At 52.6% G+C, this 11,281-nt stretch overlaps 5 protein-coding genes across 5 annotated transcripts; 3 read left to right on the top strand and 2 right to left on the bottom strand.

The window, feature by feature from the left end:
* Positions 1–376: 376 nt before the first annotated feature.
* DCS_06876 (uncharacterized protein) lies at positions 377–881 on the top strand (the record flags this gene model as incomplete). Its single annotated transcript, XM_040804163.1, has 2 exons — positions 377–634; positions 717–881. 2 exons carry the CDS (start codon positions 377–379, stop codon positions 879–881), a joined length of 423 nt encoding a protein of 140 aa, XP_040654267.1.
* Positions 882–2,585: 1,704 nt separating this feature from the next.
* On the top strand, positions 2,586–2,898 carry DCS_06877 (mitochondrial 54S ribosomal protein YmL39; the record flags this gene model as incomplete). The annotated part of the gene is made up of 2 exons (XM_040804164.1): positions 2,586–2,793; positions 2,852–2,898. The coding sequence occupies 2 exons, from the start codon at positions 2,586–2,588 to the stop codon at positions 2,896–2,898; spliced, it is 255 nt and encodes an 84-aa protein (XP_040654268.1).
* Positions 2,899–3,502: 604 nt separating this feature from the next.
* Positions 3,503–7,237, bottom strand: DCS_06878 (uncharacterized protein; the record flags this gene model as incomplete). Its single annotated transcript, XM_040804165.1, has 5 exons — positions 3,503–3,743; positions 3,790–4,659; positions 4,709–4,801; positions 4,850–5,069; positions 5,125–7,237. 5 exons carry the CDS (start codon positions 7,235–7,237, stop codon positions 3,503–3,505), a joined length of 3,537 nt encoding a protein of 1,178 aa, XP_040654269.1.
* A 1,185-nt stretch (positions 7,238–8,422) lies between these two features.
* Positions 8,423–8,967, top strand: DCS_06879 (uncharacterized protein; the record flags this gene model as incomplete). The annotated part of the gene is made up of 2 exons (XM_040804166.1): positions 8,423–8,642; positions 8,702–8,967. 2 exons carry the CDS (start codon positions 8,423–8,425, stop codon positions 8,965–8,967), a joined length of 486 nt encoding a protein of 161 aa, XP_040654270.1.
* An 87-nt stretch (positions 8,968–9,054) lies between these two features.
* DCS_06880 (WD repeat protein) lies at positions 9,055–10,983 on the bottom strand (the record flags this gene model as incomplete). The annotated part of the gene is made up of 1 exon (XM_040804167.1): positions 9,055–10,983. One exon carries the CDS (start codon positions 10,981–10,983, stop codon positions 9,055–9,057), a length of 1,929 nt encoding a protein of 642 aa, XP_040654271.1.
* Positions 10,984–11,281: the final 298 nt, after the last annotated feature.

The following is an 11,281-nucleotide window of genomic DNA, read 5'->3' on the forward strand; positions in this document are numbered from 1 at the left end:
CCGTTCGACTGCTCCCCCTTGCCGATAGCACCTCCTTCCGGGCATTGTCGGGAATCTACCCCTCACCGACTTGGCGTCTGCCTTTTCCGCCCATGCAGATTCCCAGCTGCACGCCTTCCTTGGCGCAGCTGTGGCAAAATTCTAGCATGGATCGTACCGACACGACAAAATACCTACCTATCGTAGCTCCCGCTCTGGCGCTGTCCGCACTGGTTCCCATACTCTGCTCTCACGGCCGCCTTCACTGCTAGCTGCAACGAGAGACAGTCATCGTGGCCTGCCGGATCAACCTCCGCTGCTCATCGACCCCCCAGGCCATCCATCTCCTTTCGCCTCCTCCTTCCTCCTCCCTACCGGACGGACGACCTTCACAGCCATGGCCGACGCCGAAATCGTTGTTCAAGCCTTGGGCCGCCTGAGCTTCTTCGGCCAAATCCATGATGCCACCACCGGCAATCTCGGTCACGCCTCGCTCTTCGACAAGGCCAAGGTCGCCGCTGTCACCGCCTCGACGCCGAGGCCGAGGACCGAGGCCGAGGTCAAGATGGTCAGGTCAGCCAAAGGGAGGACCCACCTGCTCAACGTCTCAGCCTCTCTCTCCGCCTCCATCAACTTTCTCGATACCGACGAGAAGGTAAGGATAGGCGTAGGCCTTGTAAGCGAATGTGAGGTGCAGTACCCGCATTAGGTGCGGATACTGACGGATCTTTTGACAGTTTTGGCCATTTGGCATAACGGTTAACTGGTCTATTGTCCATATGGGCACACCTCCCCATATGTATTACAAGATCCGCCAGTATCCGCAATTAGTACGGGCACTGCACCTCACATTCACTTATAAGGGTTCGGAAATAGAATCTCTGGAAAAGAAACGCACCTAGTGTTTCGGACTGACCCCAGTGGGGCACAAGCAGTGGCCATGCTACTAGAGGTTGCGCGCCATGCGGCGCCCCCTGGTTGTGTCTAGCAAAACGGCACGGATTGACAAAGCTGACACTTTGTCAATTAGCCACGCTTATAAGAGCCGTTGCCACTCTTCGTATCCATTGTACTTGGGGCAAAGCCCAAGACCATAACACCTAGAAGGTTATAGAGCGAATAATTAGAGGCAAAAACAAAGCCGCTACTATTGAAATGGGTATTCACCTATAAATTGAACTAAGACAGCGAGCTCGATAAATATAAAGCTCGAATCTACATACGCAGAGACCTATAGGAAACCTCAACAATCGAATATACATATACAGCAATGCTCGTAGTGTAAGGCGCGCTATAGGCGTACACAGCCGGTCTTCTGACAACACTCCTTTCTTACTTGTCTCTACGCAAAATTCAAGACCCATTAAGCTATTAAACAGTACATATGATAATTAATACTGCTACAAACTCAAGGAACGCTACTCGAATTACAATAACCCCTTTGCAAAACAATATATCTATTAACAACCTTCCAAAACCACCAAGGACATAGAAAGAGCTATTAAAACACCTGCTTAAAGCTTAATTCCAAGATGATAATGGATATGCCACCAGCCACAGTGGACTACTAAGTCTAAATCATACGAATCGGTTGGCGAGTCTGTTTACGAGTCCACTTGGAATAAGGACACAGTCTCTATATATGTGAACTAGAATAATAGGATATACCCTACCTGACCCAAAAAAGATGGGAGGTAGAGGTAATCAATTCAATCAATTAATTATTCAATCCATACATTCGTATCTCCAATCCGTCCGACAGTGACAGAAATTATTGTATTTTATCTCCCAAACTTCTGACAACTACCCGGACTTTAACCCCGTTACAGGCCCGATGGCGCGTCGGCGCGACAGTACAAGTGCGGTGTAATTACTCCGGACTCGTCATGGCATTCACAACGGCATGTACTTACTGCGCAGGATAACTGGGGAAAGAGTATCAGCATTATGTTGTAGGGCTCACTCTCAAGGCTATCCGTACTTGGTAAGTTATACAACTATTTGGAATACCATGTTCTCGATCCCTTCCGTCGGGACCAACCACGCTGTTTCGCATCAATGAGGAGAAAGGCGGAGGAATCTCTCACCTCGGCGTAGCAGCACAGCAGACAGTATTCCGCGATCCCCAAAAAAAAGCCGCATTCTCTCAAAGCCAGTAAACCGAACAGCTGATAATAACAGCATGTGCCTCATGTGCCATTTTTGCCAATGAAGTGAATTGCAAAGCATGCATGTTGCGGCACTTCGATCCCACACCACATCTCACAGTACTGCAAATCCCCACTAAGTACTGGTGTTATTAAGGCTCCTTACCTACAATGGCGTACTTAAATATACAAGGATGTGGTACAGTCACTTGACAAAAGTGACGATTCAGTCTTGGTAGCGCTACTCCTACAAATTGAATCGACATTTTTGCCACCCCCCTGTTTTACAAGAACCTACAGTGATGGAAACTCCCCCGCCATCGCCTCGGAAACGGCCTCGGCACCACTTTCCTCCGACCTTCCCCGAAACTTTGCCCCAAGCTCCCAACGCCTCGCGACACCTCCGGCATCGACCACGGCCATCGTCAAAGTCCAAGGGAGACTTCGCGAATTGCCACCATGGCGAAAAAAGGTGATGACTTCTTCTCCAACCCGTTTCCCTTCTCTTGCCAGTGTGCCGCTTGGACTGACGTGGAAGCGCCCATTGTAGCCAAGGCTCGTTTGATGAACGTCCGTCTCATATCCATGGCCATGACCGGCTTCTTCTACACTTTCAAGCGCCCACGAACTTCGCCGATGATGGGAATGCTCAAGTACGATCCGATTGGTACGGTGAACTCCTGGCCGCAGATTTCCATGCCGAGCTTGACTGACTTCCGCTCCAGTCCGCAAAAAGGTCCTGTTCCTCGAGACGAAAAAGAGATCCAAGTGAGCCGACGGGTAATCGGACGAAAGCACACAAACTCCGAATCGCTCGAATCGCAAGTGCCACAGGCCTACTATTCATGAAAAGTCGCGCGCGCGCTGTAGCATCATAATCATCTTTCTTTTTGGCGTTGGGGGGACTGGATTGCGCACTGCGCCACGACAACGGGTATTCGCCTGTACGATATATTACTCGGCGCAGATCTAGCATCAGAATAGTCCTGCATCAAAGCATCTTGAAGCGAATTCGAGCGGATCGTTAAGGCTCATTCACATCTCTCCCGATAGCTACGCGACTGCAGTTTGCCTTCGCCCTCCAGCCCCTGTCGATGGCGGGCAAGATACACCTTTCCTTTAGTGTCCATAGCGCCCATCTACGACTTCTTCGCACAATAAATTGCCGTGGCATGCCTTTGGTAGCCTGCGCATGTTTCATCTCCGTGGCCGTCACCCCCCAAAAACCCGCAGGGCAGCATAGGCCATGCATGCCGGGAGATTCAGCGCCGTGGGCATCGAGCAACGAGGATTGCCCCTGTTTATCCCGCTCCGGAAACGTATCGAACGCTGCAGGCAAGGACGGATCACCAGAGACAAGCCCAACGTCCATTTCTTCAACCGTCTTCGCGTCGAATGGCACCGAGAAACGAAGATTGCCCCTGTTTGTCCCGCTCCGGAAACATATTGAACGCTGCAGGCACGGACGGATCACCAGAAACAAGCTCAGCGTCCATTCCCTCAACCGTCATTCCCGCCGAATGTCTGTCTTGCCGACTCTTTTTGTGGGCTTCTGGGCCCCTGAGAGGACGGCGACGTGTGAATTGTCCGCCGATCCGTTTCTGCTCGACGTTGTTCCTTTTCGTGACTAGTTTGTACCCAGCGTTGCTCAGTCCATAAATACTGAGCGGTTGAGTGAAGCAGTCCGTTAACCTGAGCAATGTTGTTCAAGGTCGAGAGGCATTGTTGCACCTCTGGGACTCGCTGTTGAATGTTTTTGAGCTGGCCTCTCAACGACTGGACGGCGTTGACATCGTGCTGCCACCTGTCGCGCAATGTCTTGGTGCCTTGGGCCTGCACTTCAAGGATGCGGATCTTTTTCTGAAGCTGATCAATAATCGCTTGCTGCTCTGCTGTGGAGGAGCTCGAGACAGAAGTGTCGCCAACAGCCATGCGGCAGCTAGCTTCCAAGTAATCCGCAATCGCCTTGATCTGACCCGCCAGCGCAGCGGTAGATGATTGGTTTTGGCGGATGCCATTCTCAGATCCTTCCTTTGCGACCCGCAACCCTTCCTCAAGCGTATCGCGGAACTCGGCAATAGCATCGCAAAATTTTTCCTGCATAGTGGCGGTGCAATTCGACGCATTGTCGACAAGCGTACCCAGTTTATCGGCGTATCCATCTTTTACCAGCACAAGGTCCTGTTCCACCGTCTTGATTCTCTCGTTGTGCTCCAGCAACGAATGATTCAAGTCTGTCTGGTGCACTTGTAGGTTCTTTTGCCGTCGGGATTGTGCCTGGGACCAAGACTCGAGAAACTCCATCACTTGCTTGTGAGATGCTCGAGTAGATTGCGCATGGCACTCGAAGTCAGCCAAAAACCTCTCAACTTTGATTCTTTCCTCAACTTGAGTTTCCACGAACAAGTTTCCTAGAGCAACGATGTCTGTTTTGATTTCAGTAAGCTCTCTAGCGCACTCGTTGGCCAGTTGCACAATCACTTGATGTGTACATTGTTGATGATGCTTCAAGTGCTCGATTTTATCAACGATTCTGAAGACAATCAGACTATCGTAGTGCCAGGGACGCGCTACCTACTTACCCCGCTTCAACGTTTGGCATGATGCGATCAGTGAGAATCCCTGGAGCGAGTTGCTGGCATGAAGTCTGCAGGTGCTCCATCACAGTATCGAGCCTGCTAACAATTACTGTTTGGTTCCGAAACTAGTTGGCAGACGCATACCTGAAGTGAATCTGGCTCATCACCTTATCGCTGTCATGGGACCTCTCCGTGCAAGTTTGTAACAAACAATCCAATTTAGAAGCCATGTCTTTGACTGCTATTTGGGTGCAGTGTTGCAATTCCAGCTGGCGACGCATGCTCGCAGTTATGTCGTTCCGGTAGCCTTGGCGGTCGGCCAGATCTTGAACTTTGCATTGAAGCTGCACGATGGTCCTATCTTCTAAAGAATGACATTAGATCCCGGAGCATAGGGAAAAGGCCAAGCCATGGCGTACTCTGTTGTGTTTCCATCTTCACTTGATCATGCAAGTCCTGCACGCACTGTTTCATCTCTTCCCTTTTCCTGATACTCATCTCAAGGGCTTTGTCGACTTCAGCTGTGCAGGATATGTGCTTCTTGTTCTCATTTCGGAGTTCTTCCATTGCTTTTTCATAAAAAACCTTTGAGTGCCTGAATAGATTCTGTTGTTCCTCGATTGCATGATTTATTTTCTCCTTGTACCGCTTTGCCTTGTCCTGAAGCGCGCTTGCCTGGTCTTGTGTCGTAGCCAGCTGATGACGAAGACTGTCAATCTCCCTCAATAGCTGATGCTTGTCATTCGCTGCTCGAACTCGATCCGCTTCGAGGTTTCGGGAATAGTGCACAAGTTCACCCATGTCCTTATTTTTCTCAGTGAGCTGGGAGCGAGCCTCAATCAAACTCTTTCTCTGTTGACGGAGGTTTTGTTTCAAGCCATCGATTTTTTGAGATGCATTGCTTCTCTCTTCTTCGAACGTTTTTAAACACTCATTCCAGCTCTGGGCGACTTGGTGCATAGCCTTCGTCTTCCGATCGGTGGCCACTCTTGGGCGATGCTTGCGGATCGTGCTTCGCTTTCTTGAGATATTGCTAGATGGGGACGACTGGGATCGTCGACGATCAACACTATTCTGGCCATAACGCCGGAAACGCGCTTCAGACTGGTCAAAACCCCAATGGTGATCCCTATTGGGTGTTTCAGGGATGGGCGGATCACCACGGAGGCTGGGCGAGGTCGGTTGATGAACAAGGTCAGCTCTTGAACCAAGTTTTCCGGATTCCGAGAAGAATTTTGAGACAATATCTTGTGTTCTTGGACGTATTTCGCCATTACGCATACATGAATCGCTCGGTCTAGGCCTCGTATGCTCTCGATACGTGGGCTTCGTGCCTGCATTTCTGGTGGTGTCAGCAGAACTCGAGAGGTCTTTTGTGAGACTGCTGGCATTGCTTATATAGGCACGAGGCGGATCATATTGGGCATTTTGAGTTATCCCTCTCTGGTGCTTGCTCAATCCTTTTTGCGTTGATGTGCCAGCCGCTTCTGATTCGGCAAGCCGCGAGAGGATACTGGGACTCTTTTGGTGTTTGACACGATTGGGAGTAACGAAAAAGCCAACCACTTTATGTATGTCAACAAGCCTCTTTGAGTCTTGGCTCCCAGTTGCCTCTGTTGCAACCTTTTTGGATGGGATCCCTTTAGTCAACTTTATATCGCCTTCTGTTTCATTTTGAACCTGCCTTTTGCCAAGGCATGATTCAGCTCTCATGCCGGTTTTCATATTCTCTGGCATCAGTGAAGGCATATCAGTAAGGAATTTCCTGCGTGCCCGTGACGACTCTCTAGGGGGCTGACGCAAAACAGGGTTGATGTCTGATCGATGAGAATTCTCATAGGGCTCAACGAAGGATGGGTCACCATCCTGTCTAAGAGAAGACCTTGGCTGCTGGCAAGATGGACGAGGGACATGCTTTCCCAAGGACATGCGCGTGTGCCTTTTTGAAGAGTACGCTCGTGGCGAGGATTGTACGATGTCTTGTCTTGCGTCTTGAGAAAAGTCTGACAGACTCGGGGGCGAATATTGCGAGGTAAGTGGCGAAGTCGCTGGTGGTCTTTGAGTCTGAGAAGAAACTCTGAAATGTGCAGTGGTCAGAGGGCCAAAGTTGGACGCTCGGCTAGTAGTGGGAGGGTGTTGCCCAGGAAGTTGTCGCCGTTGCAATCCTCGCCCTGCGCGAGGAGTCTCTCTGTGGATGGATTCAAAATCCTCAGCATGATTGCTTTCGCAAGTTTCATCCACAGCCAGCGACGCAGTATCTCCGCCGTTGTTCTGATAAAAGTGTTTGCCCAGCTCAGGCGAACTATGCACTGTCGATGAATTCGCAGTCGATGAATGCACTGTCGATGAGACCATGCTCAAATCATGCCCTTCCAGCTGCAATTCATCTGTGACGGCTCTCGAATACCATCCCTTCAGGTTCACACCATGCGGTCTTTGAATGACCGATTCTGGGGAAGATGACATAGGTGCTGGAGGATTGACGCTGCAGACGGTCTCGGAACTGCACCTGTGTGCCCGTGTCGGTTGCATGGGTCGTATTCGAAAGTCGGAAAAGAACGTGGTAGAGAGACAACTTTGTTGACATGAATTTTGAAAGCACTCCAAGACACGGTATGGATTTTTCCCCTGGTGTGGTAACCCCGAGACTCGCTTTCGATATGAGGAAGGCGCATACATCACACGCCACCTTCCCCTTCCAATCTGCCATTGTCGATAGAAACCAGTGTTTTTCACAGAATCATCTTCGGGTGTTAAGAATGATAAAGCCAACTATGCCTTAGAGTATGTCATCATCCAGCTAGGGCATCCGTTGCCTCCAGCGGATTGTTGGTTACGCGCTCTGTGCTTCAGGAAGCTGCTTATTTAAGCCAAGAAAAGCGCAGGAACCATTCACCTCATCGACAAGCACGCCTTACAATTGCCGACATCAACCCATCGCTACGAACCCGTCTGTGAAGACTCCGAGTAGATGCCGACATCCCAAAAGATATCAATAAGCTGCTCGACCTAGCACCGGCCACTCCTCCAGTACATGTATGTATGTAAGCCTGGTGAGTGCCCTGACTGACACAACCCTCTGGCCGCTGATGCAACCTCACACAGATACAATAATAATAAGCGGTTTATTTTAAGAGTTGCATCCATGGGAATATCGCGTAAGCGCGCAGGGCGGGTTTCCCTGGTCTCATGATCCCCTCATGTAGTTCCAAACATGGCAAGGCCTACGATTGCTTGGAATAGCAACATGAGGCGCCTTGCCGCCATCCACATACACCAGCAAAAATGCAGAGGGTATTATTATGCAACATGAGACGCACGGTATTTGGCTGGCCTGCTTCCGTATGGACCTATGAACCTGCCATGGACATGGGTCACCCATGCCCAACACTGGCTGCAGCACCTGGTGGAGGGGTTTCTGCCTGGCGCTTCGCCAATCTCCTGCGCCAATCACCGGAGCGTCACACCTCTGTCCCGCCAGGACCCTGCATGGAACTCCCAATCAATAGCAGACGCGAGCGACAGGCTAAGCACGATGCCCTGCAGGCAACGCATGTACAAGATGAGTCGCTCACGGATAGAACGAGGAAGGAAGTATAGGAGGTGGCATGGCACGTAAATACCAGCGGTCCCGAATCTGTTGCGCGCTTTACTACATTCAACGGTCCCTGATATTTCTTCATCTTCTATATCGAACACGTCGGCTCTTCCACGTCAATGCTCGTAGGAACAACAAACCTCATGTCGTCAACAAGCCATGCATTCCCCCAAGCCACTGGCGGCACATACCTCGGGGACGCCGGCAGCGGCATCGCGCCCGGCCCGGTGTCAGGTGTAGAGGCTGGAGCTGCTGGAAACAGCTCGGGTGCCATGTCTCTTTCGACTGGTGGACTGATCGCCATCGTCGTCGTCGTCGTCGTCGTCAGCATCATCGGAGGTGCGTTGCTCTGGCTCCCCAATTTGAGGGCAGGAAGGCAGATTGCTGACAGCTTCAAGTGACGACGGCCGTGCTCTTTTTCATCGCCAAGAAGCGTGAGTGGACGGTCAGGGAGACGATCCGAAGATCGACGCGAAAGATTGCCGCGGCCTTCACGCCGAGACGAGGCGAGTTTCCAGACGCGGTCAAGCGGCCGACGAGTCCCGGTCTGTCGCGCTGGCGCCCTGCAAAACTTGCTCATCATGCGCCGCCGACACCGCACCGGCGGCCTAGCGACATCGAGAAGGGATTGGTTCCGGCGGAAGGCCATAAAGGCGTCCAGTAGATAGTGCGGAATGACGAGACCGTGCAGTTTGGCATATCTGCCGTCATTGCATCATGCCTGCAGTGGGGGGCATCTGGAGGATCAGAGCTACATCTTCCTGAACGTGTTGGAGCTAGCACTCCGCCGACCGGCCGTGTTTCTCCTTGGCGGCGCTGGCGCCTCTTCCTCCTCCTCCTCCTTCTTCTTCCTCGACTGAGGAACAAAGGAGACGTGTCGCTCTCCAACAACATCGCTTCGTTGCCTATTTTCGCGGCCCTTCCTATGCTCCCTGGTGCCAAGAGCGGTGTCGCGTACGCGCGCGCCGTCGGTCTGCGATGACCGCACGCGCATGACGACTTCATCGCCCGGTTTGCGAATAGGAGCAGGCTCGTCATCGCTCGAATCATCATCTGAATCCTTGGCCTGATATCGAACAGCAGCCGGCACCGGCGCGGCGTCAGGGTCCACGACGGTGCTGGGGTTGAGCAGCTGGAACTCGCGGCTCGTCTCGTCGACCTTGAATTCCTCGTCCTCGAAGAGCTGGTTGAAACGCTCGTCGCCGAGAAGGCCAGCCTTGGTGTCGACTTGGCCTCTGTTCTCCTGCCTCTTGAGAAGCTTGTCAACTAGCTTCTGGTTGACCTTGACCTTCTTGTTGCCTCTAATTCTGCTCACGCGCTCCTTCTCAACCTTTTCCTTGACCCGCTTCATCCTCTCTTCTTCCCATGCGTAAGGGTTGGCGATGAGCTTCGCTTGCTCATACAGCTTGGAGGCGACAAAATAGCCATGCATGTACGGGCGAAGGAGGTTCGACTTCCCAACCAAATGCGCGAGGCTGAGCTGCTTCAGCTCCGGCAAGGTCAGGAACTTGTAGTTGTCGTATGTCTCGGTGTGAACCTCCTCGGCCATCTCTTCCACCATGCTGTCCAAGAACGCACACCATCTCGGCGCAGGGCCAAGCTGTGGCACGAAGAAGGCATGCTGCTGCTTGCCCTCGTTTGCCGTAAGGAGCATGCCAGTATTTTTGCACCACGCAACGTCGTTGATGTCGACGGCGGGCTCGACCGACGTCCACGGGTCTGCTGAGAGCTCGTCCCAAATCTTGATGATGCGTTTGTCAGCCGACATGACTTTTTTCTCTTGCGACGACGTCGTCATGTGGATCAGCTTCTTGACGGCAAAGCCGTAACCGTGATCCTTCTTCAGCAACGGCACAGGCCGTCGCAGATCAAACAGCTGAATCATGCCGGTCGACGAACCGGTGGCCAAGGACAAGCCGGAAGGAGCAAAATCCAGAGCCGTCACCTCGCCGTCGTGACCCGCAAGCAGAGCAACCCTTGACTTGGAGCGCGGATCCCAAAATTCGACGGTGCCGATCGAAGTTCCAAAGGCCAGCAGGTTGTGGGTATCTTCGGCAATCTTGGCGACGTTGACGCTCCCAACTCCGATGCCTCCTTGTAAGCCGCCGCCGTTCTCGTCGTCGCCGCCCACGTCCACCTGATACGACTTCATGAAGCGCCCGAGCTCGAGGTTCATCCGAAAGACCTCGCCCTTGCCGTCGGCATCGAGGCCAACGGCGGGCACAAGGGCCTCGGCGGTATGGCGATCGTAGACCAGGTCCCGGCCGTACCTCGGTATTCGCACCTCGTAGTGAAGGCCCATGGGCGTGTGAAACTCGAGTCGTCGGTCAGTCTGCAGGTGCAGGGACTTGGAATAATCGTTGGAGAGGATGACAAAGGAGTGGTTCAGGGCGTTCGTATGGCGAGTAAATGAGAGCGACAGCTGGGGCAGGTTATGGACGTGGATCTGGGGTTTGTATGTGCCCGTGGACATGGCCCATTCCCCGTCATCGCTGACTCGAATGCAGTTGCTGGCCTCCTCGAACTCAAAATCTTGCAGAAGCTCAACACGGCTGCGATACTCTGGATCGTCCTTGAGGCTGCGCTTTCTTCGGCGAGCAAGCCAATCTGGCAACGGCCGGGCCGTGGCAGCCCCCGAAATCGTATAGACGGGGACCGCGCCGGGGTTGGAGAGCTTCATGTCGGCGGGAGGACGCAGAAACCAGCCGGTGACCGAGTGTGATTTTTGCAGTCGCAGCGAAGCCTGGATGAAAACTGGCGAGAAATACGTCAAAGTCGAGGCTGATGATGCGAGGCGAAGAAAAAAATCCAGGGCCCCCACCACTTGCGATAGCGGCCTCTGCTGGTAATACTCCGTACTGTACGGATACGGAGTACAGTACACCAACGCAGCAAGCGCTGCAGCGCAGCAGCGCATTGTTAGCGTCGGCTCTGACCGAGTTTGGCCAAAGAAGCCCCCCACATCCCATCCCGGCTAG

This window comes from Drechmeria coniospora, chromosome 03 (genome assembly GCF_001625195.1).
Source record: "Drechmeria coniospora strain ARSEF 6962 chromosome 03, whole genome shotgun sequence".
Classification (NCBI taxonomy): Eukaryota; Fungi; Ascomycota; class Sordariomycetes; order Hypocreales; family Ophiocordycipitaceae; genus Drechmeria; species Drechmeria coniospora.